General features: G+C 44.1%; 1 protein-coding gene across 1 annotated transcript in view; it reads right to left on the reverse strand.

The window, feature by feature from the left end:
* LOC120066663 (netrin-1-like) overlaps positions 1-25,297 on the reverse strand; it is an 89,365-nt gene that overhangs the window by 14,353 nt on the left and 49,715 nt on the right. The window contains exons 3-4 of the mRNA XM_039018100.1: positions 12,224-12,373; positions 8,069-8,122 (exon numbers count right to left, since the gene is read on the reverse strand). Coding sequence (XP_038874028.1) covers positions 8,069-8,122; positions 12,224-12,373 — 204 coding nt within the window. The remainder of the gene's footprint in view (positions 1-8,068; positions 8,123-12,223; positions 12,374-25,297) is intronic.

Here is a 25,297-nt window from a genome sequence, read left to right on the forward strand (position 1 = left end):
CAGAGTACTGTATCGGCACAGTTCCCTCTAAACTCTCCTCTGAAAAAGTTTTAATAGTGCTATATTTTCACAAAGTGAGAGATGAAGGGAGAGAGAGAGAGGGAAGGATGAGTAGAGGAGGGGGTGATGTGTTAAGCAGGGTGATGGGCTGGTAGGAGGAAGGATAAGACCTTTCAGCCAGCCTGAATATGAACAAACTTCATTGTTGTGACCAGGTCCTTGCTCCATGCCTGCCTTATACATCCCTTTATATTCTGGCTGAATGAGGTTGCCTGGGTAACGCTGAAACGAGGAAAAATGCACCCAAAGTAGAGGAGGGCGGGAGAGTGGCTGGGGGGGACACTAGAAGAGGACGAAGCTGGTTGGCGGGGTGAGGGATTTCAAGTAAACCCAAAATCGTCTCAGCCGATGGGGTTGGAGAAGGTAGTTGTGAGGGGAAAAATGGCACAGTAGATGAACTTGAGGAGTCTATACTAGGCAGAGCGGCGCCTGATTCCCATGTAAATGACGACCCGGGCCTGTGGAAAAGGCTGCTTTTGTTTTCCCATAAACCCTCTTGATGGCATCATGATACTTTCCTTTGATAGCTCTCGTTGGCCATTAGTGTACTCCTGAGACGAGCACCCCCAGATCCCCATACAGGACCAGGCAGTCCCCCACCGCGAGGACAAATGTACCTTTTGTGTGGGACACTCTAGTCAGGGGAAGTGGAATTAGTCCAGAGGCACTGAGCTCTGTGTACCTCCCCTCCGCGCCTCCTCTCTCCATCCCCTCTCTCCATCTCCTCTCTACGCTCTCTTACTGGGAGGTGTAGTCCCCTTTGTTTCTCGGTTGTTTGAGCGAGGAAGGAGAAACGCTGAGAGACGCTCCTTTGCCGCCTGGATGTGTCTGTGCTTCTTTAGCAGTGGGAGAGATTGATTGACACCCTCTTACAGTCTTTAAGTCCTAGGCACATTTTTCAGACTTTTATCTACATGGATAAAAGTAGCGCAAAGACCTAGACAGGACCCAGTGACAGGGACCTGCTTAGCTGGAACAAAGAGGTGTAAATAGGGGCATGGGGGAGGCCTTTCTCCTCCCTACTTCTTTCTTCTCCGTGAACAAGACTGATTGAGAGACAAATTGTGGCAAATAAAGCATGTAATTAGATTATAGCCACAGTGCCTGGGCTGTTGGGCTGCTGGAATCATTGCAGTAGGGCTGGACCCTGTCCAAAGAGAGGTTTCTTCATAGTTTTCTTTCTCTCTTTCTTCTTCTTTGTTTCTTCATTTCTTTCTTCTCTCTGGCCGTGTCCAGTGTTGTAGTCCTTGAGACCCGTCTCGAGACCAAATATTGAGTGTCTCGGTCTTGTCGCTGTGTAAGGAAGAACAAACTGTTCTTCTGAAATATGAACACAGAACATTTTGAACTCTTATCGTGGCGATATGACACTATTACAATCATGGTCTTGAATTGGACTTGCATTTGTCTGGTCTCGGTCTTGACTTGGTCTTGACTCGGTCTCGCCCCCCTCCAGCCCAGGACTCGATTTGCTCCGGTCTTGGTCTTGAATCGGTCTCACTTCAGGTGGTCTCAAACACAACACTGGCTGCGTCCAAATACCCATAATTGCGTTCTAAACAGTAGGAATTTTTGGTATTTTTGGTATGTGAAAATAGAACGTTTTATAGTATGTTAAAAAAAATGGTATGGATGTCATACTCGTTTCGGCTTTTCATCTACTACAAAATTGCTGCGTGCTATTGAGGAAGAGAATCCTCTTTTCAGATCCAGGCGTGTTTGACAGCAGCTGATGGTGAGACGTGCTGCACCATAATGATAGAATGGCGGGAAACGGTGCAGTTGTACATCAGATGACGTATTCTCAGTATGGGTGAGTCCAGTATGGTGATATTTGTTGCTTATTGAATAGATTTTTACTAAACAGTACATTCTAAATAGTATGTAGTATGGCTAGTACACAGTATGCAGTTTTTGTAAGTAGTAGGCAGATTTCGGACACGGCCTCTTTCTCTCTCTTTCATTCATTCTTTCTTCCTCCTGAAGTAAGGGGAAAGTTGTTTTCGATCCCAGTGAGCGACAGAGCTGGGAAACAACAGAGCGAAAGCGTCTATTTATGATTCATGACATGATGGTTTTGTGGGTTGTTTGTTTTGGGCGGCATGTTCTGTGGAACCAATCTGAAAACAAGAGTGTGGTCATCCCTATTACTGCAATTGAGTTTCAGTGGAGTCAGTGGGCAATGAGGCTGGCTCCATCCCAACATGCAGACAACAGACGAGAGTGAGAGAGGCAGATGCCAATGTGTTCATGTTGTGAGAGCCAGGCTGAGATTGCCAAGCCATAAATCATATTGTGAGTTTGGTATCGATGATGATGACACGCCAATACAATGCTATTACGATGCTATTTTCTCCCCGTTCTCTTTCTCTCTCCTCTCTCTCTCGGGTCAACGTTTCTCTCTCTCCTCTCTCTCTCTCTCCTCTCTCTCTCTCTATCTCTCTCTCTCTCATATTAAACTCGGAGCAGGTAATAAAATCCCATGACACAACACTAAAGCCCAGTGAGGCAGCAGAGAGTTTTAACAGGGTGTGTAGCGTGGATCCAGAGAGAGACTCATGTCCCAAATATCCAGGGAGGGTCTCACCGCAAATCCTGAACCATTCCAGCCACAAAAAAAACAAGTCTTTCTTATCATCATCATCGTGGCCCATTTCCTGGATCATGTTCATAAGAGCACACCGCCCCAAAACGTTTTGTAACCGAAAACGAACGCTTCTCATTGGATGTCTTTCGACAGTAACTCCCCGTTTTATAACGATTATGACTGTTTTTCTTCCATTTCGTGCCTAATTAATACCACCCTGGTTGTGGTCACTGGTGGATATTATGGTGGTCGGCTCAGCTGTTATAATCTCCTCCACATTCCGCTGCTCTACAGACATCTCTGTCAGGCAAGGACCAAGGGGGAGTGACTACTCACACTATCCGTGACCTAACCGCACAATATGTGTTTTGTCTGGGCCTTGCCGTCCGAGATATTCGCCATGCATTCCACCCCTCCATGTACTCAGGGAGGTGGGGAACCCAGAACACATCGCTGGAGACAAATGAATACCCCCCCCACTTCCCTCAACCGACTCCGATGGGGTTGGGGTAGGGGGGAGGCACCTGCTGCACAGCTGTCCAGCCTCGCCTATAATCAGCCCACCCCAAGCATGCCGGTTTCTTTTCCTTTAGTCCTACCTTACAAACCAAAGTAGAAATAATGTCATGACTCATCACTTAAAGTCTCTCCATCTAGATAAAACAATGTATATATCTGCATCTGTCTGTATGTCTCTCTCTCTATACACTGAACAAAAATATAAATGCAACATGTAAAGTGTTGGTTTCATGAGCTGAAATAAGCACAAAAAGCTTATCCCTCTCAAATTGTGTGCACACATTTCTTTACATCCCTGTTAGTGAGCATTTCTCCTTTGCCAAGATAATCCATCCACCTGACAGGTGTGGCATATCAAGAAGCTGATTAAACAGCATGATTATTACACAGGTGCACCTTGTGCTGAGGACAATAAAAGGCCACACAGTTTTGTCACACAACACAATGCCACAGATGTCTCAAGTTTTGAGAGAGCGTGCAATTGGCATGCTGAGTGCAGGAATGTCCACCAGAGCTGTTGCCAGAGAATGTATTGTTCATTTCTCTACCATAAGCCGACTCCAATGTCATTTTAGAGAATTTGGTAATACTTCCAACCGGCCTCACAACTGCAGACCACATGTAACATTCGGCTTCTTCACCTGTGGCGTCGTCTGAGATTTTATCGATGGCAATTTGAATGCACAGAGATGAGATCCTAAGGCCCATTGACGTGTCATTCATCCGCCGCCATCACCTCATGTTTCAGCATGATAATGCACAGCCCCATGTCGCAAGGGTCTGTACACAATTCATTGAAGCTGAAAATGTCCCAGTTCTTCCATCGCCTGCATACTCACCAGACATGCCACCCATTGAGCATATCTGGGATGCTCTGGATCGACGTGTTCGACAATGTGTTCCAGTTTCCGCCAATATCCAGCAACTTCACACAGCCGTTGAAGAGGAGTGGGACAACATTCCACAGGCCACAATCAACAGCCTGGTCAAATCTATGAGAAGGAGATGTGTGGTGCTGCATGAGGTAAATGGTGGTCACACCAGACACTGACTGGATTTCTGATCCACGCCCCTACCTTTTTTTTAAGGTGTCTGTGACCAACAAATGCATATTGGTATTCCCAGTCATGTGAAATCCATAGATTAGAGCCCAATTTATTTATTTCAATTGAATGATTTCGTTACATGAAATGTAACTCAGTAAAATCTTTGACATTTTTGCATGTTATATATTTTTTCAGTATATATATGCTTCACTAACGACATAGGCACTCATTTGGGGGACTGGTGGTGAGGCCCTGATAAGAACAACCACATCTGTCACCAATCATGTATTGGATGAGATCCCATTTGTCCACGTACTAAGCCATCCAGTGGTTGGCTCAGTCCAGACCCAGTAATGTATGAAGCTATGCATCCTCTGGTTTGGAAGCCTGGGTGGTCCCGCCCTCTGTCCGTCTACCCAGGAATCTGACGTGACCGATACAATCTGTCAGTCAAAGTGCCGCACCAATCTGCTTGATTTCAACATCTCCCATTTCTATAGAATGTTCATAGTATGTCGCCCCATTCAAGTTGTATGTACAGGAATTCCCCCAGGTGATTACGTTATACGGAGTTACGGGGTCAGTATCATTATACGTTTCCTCTATAATGATGTTTACATTGGTCCGATGACACAGTTTAACCAATACGATTATAACGGGAGTTCTTTAGCTCTTATTCCGCAAGAACACCTACACGTTAATGCTCACTCAAATGCAGAGAATCAGGGACGACGGAACTAGCGAGAACTATGGCGAATTATCAAGCGATGTTGAAAATCGAGAGTTCTTGACCAGCCAGGGATTCCCTTGCCTTTTGAAAACCTCTGTGGTTGCTCCCAGACTAGGGAGGGGATGTGTGTCTATTTGTCAATAACAGCTGGTGCGCAATGTCTAATATTAAGGTAGTCTTGAGGTATTGCTCGCTTGAGGTATGATAAGCTGTTAGACGACACTATCTACCAAGAGAGTTTTTCTACTACACCGGCTCTGATGCTCGTCGGATGTGGCGGGGCTTGCAAACTATTATAGACTACAAAGGGAAACCCAGACATGAGCTGCCCAGTGACGCGAGACTACCAGACGGGCTAAATGCCTTTTATGCTCGCTTCGAGGCAAGCAACACTGAAGCATGCATGAGAGCACCGGCTGTTCCGGACGACTGTGTGATCACACTCTCCGTAGCCGATGTGAGCAAGACCTTTAAACAGATCAACAGATGGATTACGCGGATGTGTACTCTGAGCATGCATGGACCAACTGGCAAGTGCCTTCACTGACATTTTCAACCTCTCCCTGACAGAGTCTGTAATACCTACATTTCAAGCAGACCACCATAGTCCCTGTGCCCAAGAAAGCGAAGGTAACCTGCCCAAATGACTACTGCCCCGTAGCACTCACGTCGGTAGCCATGAAATGCTTTGAAAGGCTGGTCATGGCGCACATCAACACCATCATCCCGGAAACCCTAGACCCACTCCAATTCGCATACCGCCCCAAGAGATCCACAGATGATGCAATCTCAATCGCACTCCACACTGCCCTTTCCAACCTGGACAAAAATAACACCTATATCAGAATGCTGTTGACTACAGCTCAGTGTTCAACACCCTAGTGCCCACAAAACTCATCACTGAGCTAAGGACCCTGGGACTGAACACCTCCCTCTGCAACTGGATCCTGGACTTCCTGACGGGCCGCCCCCGGGTGGTAAGGGTAGGCAACAACACATCTGCCACAGTGACCCTTAACACAGGGAACCCTCAGAGGTGCGGGCCCCTCAGCGGTGCGTACCTCTCCCTCAACGTGAGCAAGACAATGGAGATGATGGTGGACTACAGGAAAAGGAAGGCCGAACACGCCCCCATTTACATCAACAGGGCTGAAGTGGAGTGGGTCGAGAGTTTCAAGTTCTTTGGTGTCAACATTGCCAACAAACTATCATGGTTCAAACACACCCAGACAGTTGTGAAGAGGGCACGACAATGCCTTTTCCCCCTCAGGAGACTGAAAAGATGGGTCCCCAGATCCTTAAAAAGTTATACAGCTGCACCATCGAGAGCATCCTGACCAGTTGCATCACTGCCTGGTATGGCAACCGCTCGGCGTCCAACCGTAAGGCGCTACAGAGGGTAGTCCGTATGGCCCAGTACATCACTGAGGCCAAGCTTCCTGCCTTCCAGGACCTATATACTAGGCGGTGTCAGAGGAAGGCCCAGAGGAAGGCCGGTGTCAGAGGAAGGCCCAAAAAATGGTCAAATACTCCAGTCACCCATGTCATGTTCTCTCTGCTACCGCATGGCAAGCGGTACCAAAGCGCCTAGTCTAGGTCCAAAAGGCTCCTTAACAGCTTCTACCCCCAAGCCATAAGACTGCTGAACAATTAATAAAATGGCCACCCGGACTATTTGGTTTTCACACTGCTGCTACTCGTTGTTTATTATCTATGAATAGTCACTTTACCCGTACCTACATGTACAAGTTACCTCGACTAACCTGTACACCCGCACATTGACTTGGTACCGGTACCCCCTGTATATAGCCTTATTATTGTCCTTTTATTGTGTTACTTTAGTTTATTTAGTCAATATTTTCTTAACTGTCTTTTCTTAAAACTGCATTGTTGGTTAAGGGCTTGTAATTAAGCATTTCACGGTAAGGTTGTTGTACACCCTACACCTGTTGTATTGATTTGGTGATATTGCAACAAAAAAAAGCCTGAAACAGGGACAGAAGAGAAGAGGAGTGATGGAAAGAGAAAACAAAGAGGGGGGGGGGCTTTACTCTCCAACACCAGCAGTAACCTCACTTCCCTGTCAATCTGATCTGTCAGCAGAGACGTCCAACGGGAGGTCTGAGAACAGCTGCCAGGCGTTCTCGCACGCTACAATTCCTCTCTCTGTCTGGGAGAGGAACACCGCTATGACCACACCTTTCCACAAGCCGGGGGCAAAGGAGAAGTGTGTGGCCTGTGTTGCCCTCTGACAGGTTCTTGTAGTGACAAATCTTCATTGCCATCTTTGTTCATTTGTAATGCAGTTCTTAGCATTCTTTCCTGAATAGTTTATATCTCATACCATGTCTCTAGCTTCATTTTCAAGTTTAACAGGTGTTTATATAACAGTTCCATCAATTTCCATTTAATCTCTCCATGTTACTTAATAAGATTTAACTAAGGAAGTAGTCCATTAAATGATATATACACAGTACTGCTGTGTTTTGACAGTAGCTGGTGGGAGAGTGATGCACGCTGTATAATTTGGAAGAAATCCCCTCTGAACAAGCTACTGTATCATCTCTCCTGAATTTGAGAAAGAGCGTGCTTCCCTGATTAGCACCAGAGCCCCAAATTCCTCTCTTTTCCTCTTAGAGAGACAAAATCAACAGATCAACAATATCAAGGCCCAGAGCGTTGCCGTGCCAACACCCCACTGCGTTCCAGTTACACAGTTAATTGGATGAAGAGTGTAAGATTAAAGGAGCTACATCCCAAGGCAACGGCTAATTGATTTAATATTTATTAACTTCTAACGAGGGGAGTGAGGGGGAAGGCAACGGGGATCCAATTTAAACTGTACTCGCTCTAACATTTCACGTGAAGGAAATGTTTAGTTAGAAGGGGTGGGGATAGAAGAGAGGGAGAGCGGTTCTTTCTGTTTTCTGTTCAGCCTAAATACACACTGTAAACCAAATCCTAGCTAAAGGCATTATGGGTATCCACAGGTGTAGCCAGTGGAATTTAAACAGTTTGATATCAACAAATGTTCTGATAATCCCATTTTGCAGAGGAATTAGGATCACACAAGCAGTATAGTGAGAGATACGGACTGAGACTGAGACTGAGACTGGAGCCACTCACCTGCTGGCTCCTCTGTACTGCTGGCTGTGGTTGTCGGGGGAACAACGGGAATCTCTGTTTCCAGGTAAAAACACCGCACAAACACAGACAAAAGTTAGCTTCATTATGTTTTCATGCATTTGACATAGAATTAAAGACAACCGTTATTTTGATGAAAGAGTTATGTAATATATGACAAGAGTATACAATACAATAAGAGTGTTAATTTTCCAGCAGACAAGCTTTAGTATTAGTGAACAACCTACAGTTTTTCAGTAGATGTAGACGTGCTGTGTGGGGTAACTGTACGAAGGGATGGTTACTAGTTAGGTTTCGCCTGTAGAGATTTACTCTCTCAGCTGTACAGCATCCATATTAGGAAGTCTGAGAACTGAGGACTTCCTAATATGAATGCCATACAGGTGGAGCTACCTGGCAGATCAGATCAAAGGGGAACAGCGAGATTAAATCTTAAAATCTGGAGGGGCGATATCGGGGGGGGGGGGGGGGGGGTGAAATCTGTAATGTCTCTCCCCTCACGCCTCTATTCGCCCCCATGGCGAGGTATCTGCGGTTTTACATCCAAGACTTCATTCTCTCAGCTCTCCTTCACTCTTTCGTGTAGGCTATTTACAGAGGCAGGAAGTTGACATTGAATGAAGCCATGCATGAAAAGAGCTCCTCTTATCTCCAAAGGAGCAGGATGGTAACATTAGATAACAATAGATATAAAACATAATGCATTTTGTTACACTGGCGGCAAAAAGGGGATAAAACCGCCGAAACAGGTGTGTAAGCAGCGAGGGGAAGCAAGGACAGAGAAGCACATATACAGTTGAATGAGAACACATAGATAAAAGGAAAGGGTGGCAAGATAAGATACACAGGAAAGGAAAAGAGTACAATAGCAGTGAATTGGCGGTCATGCATACAGTGCCTTGCAAAAGTATTCACCCCCCTTGGCGTTTTTCCTATTTTGTTGCATTACAACCTGTAATTTAAATGTATTTTTATTTGGATTTCATGTAATACACATACACAAAATAGTCCAAATTTGTGAAGTGAAATTAGAAAAATTACTTGTTTATAAAAATTATAATAATAAAAAACGGAAAAGTGGTGCGTGCGTATGTATGTATTCACCCCCTTTGCTATGAAGCCTCTAAATAAGATCTGATGCAACCAATTACCTTCAGAAGTCACATAATTAATTAAATAAAGTCCACCTGTGTGCAATCTAAGTGTCACATGATCTGTCACATGATCTCAGTATATATACACCTGTTGTGAAAGCCCCCAGAGTCTGCAACACCACTAAGCAAGGGGCACCACCAAGCAAGCGGCACCATGAAGACCAAGGAGCTCTCCAAACAGGTCAGGGACAAAGTTGTGGAGAAGTACAGATCAGGGTCGGGTTATAAGAAAATATCAGAAACTTTAAACATCCCACAGAGCACCATTAAATCCATTATTAAAAAATGGGAAGAATATGGCACCACAACAAACCTGCCAAGAGAGGGCCACCCACCAAAACTCACAGACCAGGCAAGGAGGGGCATTGATCAGAGAGGCAACAAAGAGACCAAAGATAACCCTGAAGGAGCTGCAAAGCTCCACAGTGGAGATTGGAGTATCTGTCCACAGGACCACTTTAAGCCGTACATGCCACAGAGCTGGGCTTTACAGAAGAGTGGCCAGAAAAAAAGCCATTGCTTAAAGAAAAAAATAAGCAAACACGTTTGGTGTTCCCCAAAAGGCATGTGGGAGACTCCCCAAACATATGGATGAAAGTCCTCTGGTCAGATGAGACTAAAATTTAGCTTTTTGGCCATCAAGGAAAACGCTATTCCATCACCCCGAGAACGCCATCCCCACGGTGAAGCATGGTGGTGGCAGCATCATGCTGTGGGGATTTTTTTCATCGGCAGGGACTGGGAAACTGGTCAGAATTGAAGGAATGATGGATGGCACTAAATACAGGGAAATTCTTGATGGAAACCTGTTTGTCTTCCAGAGATTTGAGACTGGGACGGAAGTTCACCTTCCAGCAGGACAATGACCTTACTAAAGCAACACTCGAGTGGTTTAAGGGGAAACATTTAAATGTCTTGGAATGGCCTAGTCAAAGCCCAGACCTCAATCCAATTGAGAATCTATGGTTTGACTTAAAGATTGCTGTACACCAGCAGGAACTCATCCAACTTGAAGGCGCTGGAGCAGTTTTGCCTTGAAGAATGGGCAAAAATCCCAGTGGCTAGATGTGCCAAGCTTAAGGTGGCTCTACTAAGTATTGACTTTGGGGGGGGGGTGAATAGTTATGCACGCTCAAGTTTTCAGTTTTTTGTCTTATTTCTTGTTTGTTTCACAATAAAAAATATTTTGCATCTTCAAGGTGGTAGGCATGTTGTGTCAATCAAATGATACAAACCCCCCAAAAATGTATTTTAATTTCAGGTTGTAAGGCAACAAAATAGGAAAAATGCCAACGGGGGTGAATAATTTTGCACGCCACTGTAGATGAAGATTCTGTGTGGTAAAGGAAGAAAGAATCAAGTCTTTTGCTCAACGCCTCTGATTTGATTAGGACTTATCCCAATCATGTAGTATAGTCTAGTACTGTATACTGTATATAAACATTATGAATCTAAAAGTGTACTAATCATAGCGGCGGCAAGTAACCTAGTGGTTAAGAGTTTTGGGCCAGTAACCAAAAGGTTGCTGCCGTACTGCCTTTGAGCAAGGCAGTTAACCCCCAACAACAACTGCTCCCCGGGCACCGATGACGTGGACGTCGATTAAGGCAGCCCCCCTGTGCCTCTTTGATTCAGAGGGGTTGGGTTAAATGCGGAAGACACATTTCGGTTGAATGCATTCAGTTGTGCAACTGATTAGGTATCCCTTTTCCCTTAATTGTTTAATTTATACAGGCCTAATTTGTTTTTTTCTCATTAAGAATGCAAGCATTTGTCTTGTGACAAGAAAAAGAATTGCTGCCAGAGGCCATGTGGTTTTTACTCTCTACTGATTACTCTGTGTCACTGCTAATCGACCTGCCAAGCCCTGATAGCCGATCAGGATTCAGCCACGTGTGCCAGATCACATAATAATAATGAGCCTGTTTCTCATAATCGACTCGTATGGTCTGATTTACGACCCTCTACATTGGAAAGTATATGAAGTCAGAGATGTGACATTTTAACCCTCCCTGTTAAAACTGAAATTGGCAGGAGGTTTTAGTATCGCTAAATGTTAATGGGAAGGGCTTTAAAAAAGATTATTTAGCAATTATTGAAGAAACTAAATATTTGTGTTGATCCCATCTGATCGCTGGGACCTCAGCATCTCCAAGGTTCACACCTCCGACTGAGTGGCGCGACTTTCCCAGGAAAATCAAAGATATCCGATTCCAATGGAGTTTGTAGGTTTAATTATCCCCTTGGCTTGGACATTGGCCAAAAATATCCCTTCGGAAGAATTCATTTCATAATAGCTTTTATTTTACCTCTGAATCATAATTTTATTGACCAAAATCAGCAATTAAAATGTATTGTTTGGGAGTCTGAAAACAAATGCCAAATAATTAAGCTAAAGTGGCAGCCATTTTATTTTTGTTTTGAGATGCTGATTGCCCTTGGTCATTGGCCCTTTTCCCTGTTCAGCCAATGAGGGACACTGGTGGATCCTAAAGTTGGTGTTCGTTAACTAGGCTCTGGACCTGGACTTGGCACTGTTGGATTTATGGGGACTGTCAACATGGAGAGGTTGAGGCTTCACAGAGTATTCTGGGGGATGATTTGTTTATTTTAACTTTCAGATTTACCGGTTGGTCAGAACACTGTGACTAAATGCTTGTCTGAGGAAACCAATGGAAGAGAGAAAGAAGAAGAGTAGGATTCTGTGCCATGTAGTGTGTGTTTGTCAGGCCAGGACAGAGAGGGAGAGAGGGAGAGAGGGAGGGAGGGAGGGAGGGAGGGAGGGTGGGTGGGTGGGTGTAGTCGGTTGTTAGTTGAGTGAGTTTGTTCCTTTTTGTAAGTTTCTTTGTGGAGGTGTGTATGAAAGTTTCAAGCATAGAGATGGAATGGGCAAAAGTCATATCTCGATCAAAGGTTTTAATATGGGTGGCTGGTGGCTGGTGAGGCAAGTTCAGGCAACTAGGAAAGGCTGGGTTCCACGTACTTATGCAGGGGGCAATGGGCGAGCGGCTCTGCTGGTAGCCTTTAGCGCAGCGGTTGCACGTGATACCAGTCACGCCGTCTTTACAGGGACATTGACCCGTGGTTTGGTTACAGGTTTTGCCAGCAGCACCCACGGGATGGCAATCACATGCTGTGAGGAACAGAAGAGAAGAGGTAAGAGAACACATGTTTGGCGTGGGTGGGGACACAAAAACACGTAACACCCATATACAGAGAGAGTACAGATACAGTACAAAACAACAACAACAGCAGTGGCGGTGGCAACAACAGGGTTGGAAATGTGAGCGTCGAGGACAAAAGGGGACAGTGAAGCTTGTGAGGCTTGCTGCAGGAAGAGTGACAGGACTTACTTGGGTCCACAACACGACAAGCTTGACTTGCAGTGCCATTGCTGCAAGAACCCACGAACAGCATACACTCAGCATATTCAAACTGGCATACAGCACTAGTTGACATTGACTGCTGGGAATCGTTAGCTCTTTCCAAGCTGCTATCATGGTAGCATGATCATGACAGTAGGATTGTCCGGGATCAAAATGTTTTGTCTTCTTTCTATAATATGTGTGTGCGTGTGTGTGAAAGACGGAGAATGGAGCAGGCGACTGTGTTTACTAGATGATTAAATAGGAGTGATAATCCTGATTGGCTGTTTTTTATTAATCAGAGGTTTGAGTCTGGAACCAAAATGGCTGTCAGACTCCCCAGGCAGAGAGGAAATCTATCTAAGACATATGCTTCAGGAATGCAGCATTTTTTCCTGCACTAGGCTAACCCCAACCCCCTGTCTTTATTTTCAACTAAACCCACAGTTGGTCTATCTTGCCAACTAAACTCACTATATCAAGTTTGATAAAGTGCTGAATAACAGGTAAACTATTATAATAAATCATGTTAAACTATTGACAAAGTTTTTCCTTGTGTTTGTTTGTACTGTTCATATCCAGGCATGGCGTGGTTACCATAACGATATGTCACACATGACGCAAATCCTATATTCTAATCCAGGGGTGGGCAAACTTTTTGACTCGCGGGCCACAATGGGTTCTAAAATTTGACAGAGGGGCCGGGCCAGGAGCATTTGGAGGGAGTGTTTGGGCCGGATATACTAAAGCATTAAATGTAGTGTGTGCAAACCTCATAGCACAGTAAGAACACTACAACCCAATTTATTAACTGTCTTTCAAATGTGAAAAATAGCCCTTATCAGTTAATAAATTTGTCTCAAGGAATATGCAAGATATGGCATTTACATACTATTTCGCAGATACCGGGATGAGGAAATGTAAATAGATTAAAATAACATACGCACTGTGATTTATCAAGATTGCGTCTGTTTTTAATAAGTTTCAATCGAAGGTGCAAAGTTAAAGAAATCAACATTTATTGAAAAATGGAATCACTTTCAACATTCAAAACATATTATTACACAACGAAATACTCAAGCTCAATAATATCTACTTGTGTTAAACTCCGCAAAATCATGGATGGATTGTCCTGACCGCGCGCTCTACAAACTCGCCACGGACGCCCTCGCCTAACTTGCCTTGGTACTTGACTCTTGAATTGCAGTTTGTCGGTGAAAAAAGTTCTGTTGACTCTGTAAATTAGCTGCCAACCTCTGAGCAGTAGCCGCCCGTTCTTGTGTTGACTGCTTGCTAGCATAGTTTGCATGCTTCGTGGCAAAGTGACGGCTGATATTGTACTCTTTGAAAACCGCAACAGCTTCTTGGCATATCAGACATACAGCCGTTGATCGGACTTCAGTGAAGAAGTATTTTGTTGTCCACTCCTTATTAAACACTCGGCATTCGCTGTCCACTTTCCTTCTCTTTGGTCCGCTCATTTTCACAGAAGGGCTTAATGGTGACGTGAAACGAAGTGAAAATTAAAGTGAAATAAAGAGAAATACGCGCCACTCCAACAACGGTCAATGTGTTTTGAGTGCGCCATCTATTGGGGAAACGTGGGCATTGCAGGGAAAGGGGAAAAAAAGGAGGTTTTTACTATAATTTGGACAAGTTCGGCGGGCCGGATTAAAAAGCCTAACGGGCCGTATGTGGCCCGCGGGCCGTAGTTTGCCCATGTCTGTTCTAATCAATACCAGAACTTCTCTAACAATCTGTCCTCTAGTCAGCAAGCCCCGAAGCTCCATGAGACGTTGTTGCCAGGGTAACAGAACTATGTGACTTTGGTCTGGTTGTGTGCGTCCCATGGGCTGTGTTCCGTGTTGAATGTTTACAGTATGTCCTATAGAACAACCAATGATGTCGGGTTTCAGCGAATTACTGGTTTTCAGCCAATGATGTCGGGTTTCAGAAAATGACTTTGGGTTTCAGCCAGTGATGTCGGGTTTTAGCCTGCGGGCGTATTGTCCTTCAGAATGACCCCTCCCTACATCTCTCTAGTGTCTCTTGTCACTATGAGAATCATCAAGGCGTCAGTTTGAGCTATGCAATTTGAGGTTTTGTGGGTATAAGCGGTTACACTGCTGTTACAGACCACAATGTGCATTCTCATTCCCCATGGTGGGAATGTTACAGATGAAGTCGGAAGTTTACATACACCTTAGCCAAATACATTTGAACTCAGTTCTTCACAATTCCTGACATATAATCCTTGAAAAATTCCCTGTCTTAGGTCAGTTAGGATCACCACTTTATTTTAAGAATGTGAAATGTCAGAATAATAGTATAGATAATGATTTATTTCAGCTTTTATTTCTTTCATCATATTCCCAGTGGGTCAGAAGTTTACATACACTCAATTAGTATTTGGTAGCATTGCCTTTAAATTGTTTAACTTGGGTCAAACGTTTCAGGTAGCCTTCCACAAGATTCCCACAATAAATTGGGTGAATTTTGGCCCATTCCTCCTGACAGAGCTGGTGTAACTGAGTCAGGTTTGTAGGCATCCTTGCTCGCACACGCTTTTTCAGTTCTGCCCACAAATGTCCTATAGGATTGAGGTCAGTGCTTTGTGATAGCCACTCCAATACCTTGACTTTGTTGTCCTTAAACCATTTTGCCACAACTTTGGAAGTATGCTTGGGGTCCTTGTCCATTTGGAAGACCCATTTGCGACCAAGCTTTAACTTCCTGACTGATGTCTTGAGATGTTGCTTCAATATATGAACATGATTTTCCATCCTCATGATGCCATCTATCTTGTGAAGTGCAACAGTCCCTCCTGCAGCAAAGCACCCCCACAACATGATGCTGCCACCCCCGGGCTTCACGGTTGGGATGGTGTTCTTTGGCTTGCAAGCCTCCCCCTTTTTCCTCCAAACATAATGATGGTTATTATGGCCAAACAGTTCTATTTTGTTTCATCAGACCAGAGGACATTTCTCCAAAAAGTACGATCTTTGTCCCCATGTGCAGTTGCAACCCGTAGTCTGGCTTTTTATGGCGGTTTTGGAGCAGTGGCTTCTTCCTTGCTAAACGGCCTTTCAGGTTATATCGATATAGGACTCGTTTTACTGTGGATATAGATACTTTTGTACCTGTTTCCTCCAGCATCTTCACAGGGTCCTTTGCTGTTGTTCTGGGATTGATTTGCACTTTTTGCACCAAAGTACGTACATCTCTAGGAAACAGAGCGCTTCTCCTTCCTGAGCGGTATGACAGCTGCGTGGTCCCATGGTGTTTATACTTGCGTACTATTGTTTGTACAGATGAATGTGGTACCTTCAGGCATTTGGAAATTGCTCCCATATATGAAACAGACTTGTGGAGGTCTACAATTTTTCTTCTGAGGACTTGGCTGATTTCTCTTGATTTTCCCATGATGTCAAGCAAAGAGGCACTGAATTTGAAGGTAGGCCTTGAAATATATCCACAGGTACACCTCCAATTGACTCAAATGATGTCAATTAGCCTATCAGAAGCTTCTAAAGCCATGACATCATTTTCTGGAATTTTCCAAGCTGTTTAAAGGCACAGTCAACTTACTGTATGTAAACTTCTGACCCACTGGAATTGTGATACAATGAATTATAAGTGAAATAATCTGTCTGTAAACAATTGTTGGAAAAATGACTTGTGTCATGCACAAAGTAGATGTCCTAACCGACTTGCCAAAACTATAGTTTGTTAACAAGAAATTTGTGGAGTGGTTGAAAAAAGAGTTTTAATGACTCCAACCTAAGTGTATGTAAACTTCCGACTTCAACTGTATGTGAATGTTACTTAGCCTCTGCTTTTAACTGGGACTCTACTAAATGACTAGATCTTATGACCAGAGAATGTTGAGATTCAGTACAAGATTTTCTGAGAAGATTTTGTATTTTGGTTGATTCATACAGTCTATGAGCCAGTCTCCCTCTCTATCTCTCTTCCCCTCCCCTCTCTCGCTCTCTCTCTCTTTCCCTGCTCTCTCTCTCTCTTCCTCTCCCCTCTTTCTCTCTCTCTTTCTCTCTCTTCCCCTCCTCTCTCTCGCTCCCTCTCCCTTTCTATCTCTCTCTTCCCCTCTTCTCTCTCTCTTTCCCTCCCCTCTCTCGCTCTCTCTCTCTCTTCCCCTCCTCTCTCTCTCTTCCCCTCCCCTCTCTCACTCTCTCTCTCTCTCTTCCCCTCCCCGCACTCTCTCTCTTCCCCTCCTCCCTCTCTTTCTCGCTCCGCTTCCTCCCTCTCTCTCTCCTCTTCCTCCCTCTCTCTCTCTCTGCTTCCTCCCGCTCTCTCTCTCTCTCGGCTTCCTCCCTCTCTCTCTCTCTCTCTGCTTCCTCCCGCTCTCTCTCTCTCTTTGTCTGTATTATGTGAGTTGGTAGCTGTTGCTGCTAAACTTGCTGAGAATCATCAAAGGTCTCAGTTTGAGCTATGCAATTTGAGGTTTTGTGGGTATAAGCGGTTACACTGCTGTTACAGACCACAATGTGCATTCTCATTCCCCATGGTGGGAATGTTACAGATGAAGTCGGAAGTTTACATACACCTTAGCCAAATACATTTAAACTCAGTTCTTCACAATTCCTGACATATAATCCTTGTAAAAATTCCCTGTCTTAGGTCAGTTAGGATCACCACTTTATTTTAAGAATGTGAAATGTCAGAATAATAGTAGAGATAATGATTTATCAGTTTTATTGATATTCAGTACAAGATTTTATGAGAAGAGTTTGTATTTTGGTTGATTCATACAGTCTATGAGCCAGTCTCTCTCTCTATCTCTCTTCCCCTCACCTCTCTCGCTCTCTCTCTCTCTTTCTTCCCCTCCTCTCTCTCTCTCTCTCTCTTCCCCTCCCCTCTATCGCTCACTCCCCTTCCTCCCTCTCGCTCTCTCTCCGCTTTCTCTCTCTCTCTCTCCGCCCCTTCCTCCCTCTCTCTCTCTCCCCCCTTCCTCCCTCTCTCTCTCTCCCCTTCCTCCCTCTTTCTCTCTCCGCTTCCTCCCTCTATCTCTCTCTTCCCCTCCCCTCTCTCTCTCTTCCCCTCCCCTCTCTCTCTCTCTCTCTCTCTCTCTCTCTTCCCCTCCCCTCCTCTCTCTCTCTTCCCCTCCTCCCTCTCGATCTCTCTCTCTCTCTGCTTCCTTCCTCCCTCTCTCTCTCTCTCTCTCTCTCTCTCTCTCTCTCTTTGTCTGTATTATGTGAGTCAGTAGCTGTTGCTACTAAACTCGCTTATCTTAATCAGACAACGGAGTGGGAATCCGTAGCCCTCTCCCCTCAGTTATCAGGTCGGTGGGCTTTAAAGCGAGTGTAACGATTACCACTTTATCAGGCCAATCTGTCACCAGGTTTCATTGCCTCATTTTGTCTGGGAGAGGAGGGGAGTGTTGGAGGCTAGAAAACAGAGAGAGAAAAAAAGGGGGTGGGGGGCTTACACACAATCTATAAACAAGTGTAGAGGCCAATCGGGCACGTCTTCAGGCACGTAAATTTAAGAGCCTGTCAGTGGGGCGGAGGGGTGTGGGGTAGGGGGGGGCGTTAGGGAGGGCAAAGTGCGGCCCTCTTCAGAGCTTCTGAGAGCTAGCACCGTGTTTTTAAGAGCGTCTGCCCCACTAACCACAGCTTAAGCCTGCCAGTAAATCAAGTTGCTCCGCACATGGTCTGCAGGTGGGCTGCTCTTTTTCGCTTGTTCTCTCGTTTTCTCTCTCCCTGGGTGTCTCTTTCATTCCCAGACTCTCTCGTTCTCTCACTCTTTCGCTCTCTCTCTCAATTTCAATTCAATTCAAAGGGCTTTATTGGCATGGGAAACACATGTTTACATTTCCAAAGCAAGTGAAATAGATAATAAACAAAAGTCAAATAAACAACATAAAATTAACAGTAAGCATTACACTCACAAAAGTTCCAAAGGAATAGAGACATTTCAAACGTCATATTATGGCTGTATACAGTGTTGTAACGATGTGCAAATAGTAAAAGTACAAAAGGGAAAATAAATAAATATGGGTTGTATTTACAATGGTGTTTCTCTCTCTCTTCCCAGGGCACCCCTGCCCTGTCTGACTGCCACAGCCTGCTGGGGACCCACCTGGGGAGAGTTTAAGCTTCAAGTGGGTGTCCACTTAGCACTTAAGTAGCTACGCTATCCTGCTATCCTTCCTCACAGCTACTCCAGATGGCTGGGCAAGATAGGGACACTAGCTAGCGAAAAAGGCTAACTCCTTCCATCCCCCAGTCCTCATTCGCACACACTTGTAGAGGGCAGAGAAAGGGCTAATGAGCCCCTCATGATGAGCTAGTTACAGGGGCTAGCTAGGCTAGCGAAAGGCTAGCTCCTTCCAACCTCTTTGACACACACTTGAAGTGGGGAGAGAAAGTGCTTCTCTTGGTCCTCAAGATGAGCTAGTTAAAGGAGCAGTCTGGGAGAGAATAGGCCTTTTTTATATGAGCCTGGGGAACAGAGGCTTTTTATAACCCATTGTTAAAGTACTAAGCCGGTTGAGGAGCTCTGAAGGTTGAGGGGCTTGGTCCTGTATATAAATGTTTCGTTCTCTATATGAAGACCTTGGAGAGGCTCAGATGGAGTTAGGATTGAGTTCCCTACTAGTGTAACACACACACACACAAACTTTGAGGAGGGAGATGCACATAAAAGAGTGAAAAATGTTGTTGGTTAACGGGGAGGGTGATGGAAGGCATTTCAAAGGAGCTCGCTCTTCATAGGAGACGATCATTGCTCAATGTGAGAATTTTTTAACTCTGCCAATCGTTTACCATAAAGCCCGCGTTTGAAGTTTGAACTGTAATGCTCCCCCCCAGTTTGGGTTTGTGCGTTCGGTGCCTATAAGAATAATATGTTGGCTGTTGGATAAGGCCCAACCCGAGCCATGTCTGTGTTCTATTATAATTAGGTTTCTACTGGTCCGCAAAAATGTGTGGAGAGGAGAGATTAAATAATGTTACATGACTCGGGCCTTTTTTCAATGACATGTTCATCTGATACAGGGAATGTCTATCTAACTTTGGGTTTTCATAAGTTTTGGTATTTTATTGATTAAAGTAATTGGAAACCTTAGGGATGTCACACTTTTGGCCAAGGCAAGAGCCTATATGGGCATACAGACAATATTATTCCTATATAGTTGCCATTTTACATGCAACACAATACATGTAAGTCAATATAATTGACAACAGCAACAAAAAGATGACTTTCTTTTTCATTTCCAGAGAAGTTATGAAAAACATGATTTTTTTTAAATCCCTAACATAATGTTATTTATGGTTAATAAAGTTCTACAGTGCAAAAGACATATGGAGAGGAGAACGTAATGGCTTCTATGTGTTATTCTAACTGAAACTGAGAGTTTCCTTTGACAAAGACACATTTTTGTTCTGTTTGTAAAACTTGTTCCTCATGGTTCAGCTCAGTGAAGTGATTACACACCGGCTGATGTTACTGTGCGAGTTACGATGAAAGTAATGGCACTAATATGGTACCCTGCTGCAGTAAGCTTGGTATTTCTCTCAATAGAATAGCTTTCCAGACACTCCTTTCATCGTCAGATTTTGAAAACATCATAACCAAAGATCCAAGGCTGGTGTCAATGATTTAGTTTCATTACCGTTATCACAGCATCTACATATTACTTGGCCACAAACCTCCTAAAAGGGGTGGCATGGCAGCCAGCGTATCAAACTCTTTATCAACTCAACTAATATTTGCGGTGCTGAGTTTGTTAGATTCGTGACCAGACCACCCAGAGAGCTTCTACCTTGTTGCCCACTTTGGCTATCATACCATGTTAATTAACCATCTATACGACATGGGATTTAGGCCCAACCACCTGTGTGGTATCAACAATAGGTTCCCTATCCAATAAACTCTAAGCATGGTGGGCCTTGGGCCACGCCCGGACACTGTGCCAAAATGTGATATTACTTTAGCTCTACCAACAAAGGTGTTAGAGAAACGAACAAGATGCACCTTTCATAAGTAGTCACTTAGGGCCCAGGCCCTCAATCGAAATGCATTCTGTGTTTACGCTCTAGTCAATGAGGGGTGAAGCCATAAATCTAGGCTCTGGGCACTGTTCTTTCTGGGCCAAAATGGCCGTTTGCTCTCAGTTTACCTTCGCAATGGTCTCACATGGGAGTCATTTGAAGTGATCGAGTTTCTCATATAAAAGCAAGACTCTGTACTCTTCTACCCTCTTGTATTGCTAAAGGGCTTATTCTGTCCAAGAGCTACCCAGCAAAGGTTCCCGTTGAACAATAAATAACTGAGGGCCTTAATTGCTGTCACTTTAGTGTAGCTGCATGGTGTGTATTTATGTCACTGGAGGAGCGAACAGAAATTAGTTACGCGGTTTTAGTTTTCATTGAATTATCTTGAGTTATGATATGCCGGACTGTAAATCATTTTACAAGCTAAGCACTAAGCACAAGATGGTTCATAGGAGTTGATATATAATAGGTAAAGCAGTGTATGTGTTAACTTCATTAACACAGAGAGCGAGAGGGGGGGAGAGAGAAATGGTTAATATTGAGAGAGAGAGGTGGTTAATATGGAGAGAGAGCGAGAAAGAGATGGTTAATATGAGGGAGGGAGGGAGGGAGGGAGGGAGGGAGGGAGGCCTTTGCAATGGTGGAGACCTTCGTAATGAGTGAAGACTCATATCTTCACTCATTGCCAGCAAAGTTCCAAATATAGTTCTGTGCAAATGTTTTACCTGGCAAGCGGACAGGATCATGCGTCATATCATTTGTCACCTTAACGTAATTACCAATAATTCTTGTTTTGATGTAATCGAACACCGCAGCCTAACTCGGACAATGTTTGCTTATAATTACATTAGGGCTTTCACTCTGGCTAGTTTCAGAAATTAAACTGAACAAAACTGCTTAGGTAAGCTGAGGATTTTATAAATGACGATGGAATCTGTTTATGCTTTCGTTTTGGTCTGAGGCATCAGTGAGTTTGAAGGAGTTAGGACAAATTAACAGAGGAACATAGGAAGTTTCTCTTGCATATGAGATGAGTAATTATTTCCTAGTAGTGTGGGGACCTAGTGTAATGACATGTTATTTACATGGTGGCATGCAAGGGTTTAGACCACAGGGATATGCTGTACTGCTGTTCTAAGACTGAGCTCACAGCCTATGGGAGTACAGTAACGGTGTCTGTGATTGGTAGATCTGGGTGTGCGTGGGTGTGCGTGGGTGTGTGTGTGTCACTGCTATTGGCCGCTGTTCATTCAGTGACACGGATAAATAACAAATAAACGTAATAATCTTAATCTGGGATCTTAATCTGTTTGTGGCAATGATGATCTAACTGACTAGGTGATTATGAAGGTTAAACACCTCTTAAGGATCCGCCCCTTTTTTTCAATTTCCACCTAAAATGACATACCCAAATCTGCCTGTAGCTCAGGAGCTGAAGCAAGGAAATGCATATTCTTGATACCATTTGAAAGGAAACACTTTGAAGATTGTGGAAATGTGAAATTAATGTAGGAGAATATAACACATTAGATCTGGTAAAAGATAATACAAAGAAAAAAACATGCGTTTTTGAAAGGTTACATGACTCAGTTGGGAGATGCAAGAGAAAGGCAATAATGTATTATTCCAGTCCAGGTGCAATTTAGATTTTGGCCACTAGATGGCAGCAGTGTATGTGCAAAGGTTTAGACTGATCCAATGAACCATTACGTTTCTGTTCAAAATGTTGTATCAAGACTGCCCAAATGTGCCTAATTGGTTTATTAATAACTTTTCAAGTTCATAACTGTGCAATCTCCTCAAACAATAGCATGGTATTCTTTCACTGCAATAGCTACTGTAAATTGGACAGTGCAGTTAGATTAACAAGAATTTAAGCTTTCTGCCAATATCAGATATGTCTATGAAATGTTCTTGTAACTTACAACTTCATGCTAATCGCATTGGCCTACGTTAGCTCAACCGTCCCGTGGGGGACCCACCGATCCTGTAGAGGTTTAATTAAGCCTGCTAGCTAAAGGTTCAAATCAAAGTGTATTGGTTGCGTACAAAGTTTAGCAGATGTTATAGCGTTGTGTAGCAAAATGCTTATGTTACTAGTTCCCACAAATGCAGTAAAAAGTTTTTTTTTTAAATTACAACAAAAATCAAGAATGTCAGGTCGAATCCAATTAACAACCCAAATAGCACTGTAACAGTAATCAAAATGCAATCTATACATCCAGTGCATTCGGAAAGTATTCAGACCCCTTGACTTTTCCACATTTTGTTACATCTTATTCTAAATGGACTAAATTGTTTGTTTTCCTCATCAATCCACACACAATACCCCATAATGACGAAGCAGAAACTGATTTTAGAAATTTTTGCAACACCCCCCCAAAAAATATCACATTTACATAAGTATTCAGACCCTTTACTCAGTACTTTGTTGAAGCACCTTTGGCAGCGATTACAGCATAGAGTCTTCTTGGGTAGCTTGGCACACCTATATTTGGGGAGTTTCTCTCATTCTTCTCTGCAGATCCTCTCAAGCTCTGTCAGGTTGGATGGGGACCGTTGCTGCACAGCTATTTATTTTCAGGTCTCCAGAGATGTTCGATGGGGGTCAAATCCGGGCTCTGTCTGGGCCACTCAAGGACATTCAGAGGATTGTCCTGAAGCCACTCCTGCATTGTCTTGACTGTGTGCTTAGGGTCATTGTCCTGTTGGAAGGTGAACCTTTGCCCCAGTCTGAGGTCTTGAGCACTCTAGAGCAGATTTTCATCAAGGATCTCTCTGTACTTTGCTCTATTCATCTTTCCCTCAATCCTGACTAGTCTCCCAGTCCCTGCTGCTGAAAAACATCTCCACAGCATGATGCTGCCACCACCATGCTTCACCGTAAGGATTGTGTCAGGCATCCTCCAGACGTGATGCTTGGCATTGAGGCCAAAGAGTTCAATCTTGGTTTCATCAGACCAGAGAATCTTGTTTCTCATGGTCTGAGAGTCCTTTAGGTGCCTTTTGGCAAACTCCAAGTGGGCTGTTATGTGCCTTTTACTGAGGAATAGCTTCCGTCTGGCCACTCTACCATAATGGCCTGATTGGTGGAGTGCTGCAGAGATGGTTGTCCTTCTGGAAGGTTCTCCAATTTCCACAGAGGAACTCTGGTGCTCTGTCAGAATGACCATCGGGCTCAGTTTGGCCGTGCTGCCAGCTCTAGGAAGAGTCTTGGTGGTCCCAAACTTCTTCCATTTAAGAATGATGGAGGCCACTGTGTTCTTGGGGACCTTCAATGCTGAAGAAATGTTTTGGTACCCTTCCACAGATCTGTGCCTCGACACAATCCTGTCTCAGAGCTCTACGAACAATTCCTTCGACCTCGTGGCTTAGTTTTTACTCTGAAATGCACTGTCTGTGGGACCTTATATAGACAGGTGTATGCCTTTCCAAATCATGTCCAATCAATTCAATTGACCACAGGTGGACTCCAATCAAGTTGTAGCAACATCTCAAGGCTGACCAATAGGCTCCCGAGTGGCACAGCGGTCTAAGGCACTGCATCTCAGTGCAAGAGGCATCACTACAGACACCCTGGTTCGAATCCAGGCTGTATCACACTCGGCCATGATTGGGAGTCCCATAGGGCGGCGCACAATATACCCAGCATCGTCCGGGTTTGGCAGGTGTAGGCCGTCATTGTAAATGAGAATTTGTTCTTAACTGACTTGCCTAGTTTTTAAAACAACTGGATGTACCTGAGCTCAATTTCGAGTCTCATAGCAGAGTCTGAACACGTATGTAAATAAGGTATTTCTGTTTTTTACTTTTAATACATTTGTCATTATAGGGTATTGTGTGTAGATTGATGAGGATTTTTTATTTGTTTAATCAATTTTAGAGTAAGGCTGTAACGTAACAAAACGTGGAAAAAGGGAAGGGGTCTGAATACTTTCCGAATGCACTGAATGTACACCGGAAAATGTACACAATATACTGTATACTAAGAATGATATGTACATGAGTAGATATATCAAAGTTAGCTATGTCAAGAATCCAGTATATAAGTAAATACATATGTGGTGTGTATAAACAGTGTAACTAAATACAAAGTAGTAGAAATATCCGAATGAGCTGTGTCAGGAATACAGTATTTAAATACTCTGTGTGAAACGGGAAGTGTCCAGTGGTTCAATGTCTCTATGACATGGGACAGCAGCGTTGGATGTGTGTGGGGGTGTGTGTGTATGTGCATGTGTTTGTGAGTATGAGGTGTGTGTGTGTTTGATAGCTTGTGTTTTTGTGTGAGTGAGTGAGTGTGCATCACCTGGCAGCCGGCTAGTGATGGCTGTTCAACAGTCTGATGGCCTGCTAATAGAAGCTGTTTTTTAGTCGCTCGGTCTTGGCACTGATGCGCCTCTACGTACTTACGTCCGGCTCGTACACATCACATCTAATGTCGATCTAGCGTTCGTCTGCCGATCGTTCAGCGTGCTCTATTTTATTTTTCACTCGGTACGCAAATTACGTGCAGAGGTGTTAAGTACTCTCGGCCAGCAAATGCTATCGGTGTGTCTGAGTCCTAAGGCTTGTAACCTTCTCGAGAACATAGGCAAGAAGCTTGACTCAATCCTCAGTTGATTCCAAAAATAAAAAAACATATTCAAAATCTAACACAGATGTAGACTCCATTCC

The sequence above is a fragment of the Salvelinus namaycush genome, chromosome 2 (assembly GCF_016432855.1).
Source record: "Salvelinus namaycush isolate Seneca chromosome 2, SaNama_1.0, whole genome shotgun sequence".
NCBI classification, from domain to species: Eukaryota; Metazoa; Chordata; class Actinopteri; order Salmoniformes; family Salmonidae; genus Salvelinus; species Salvelinus namaycush.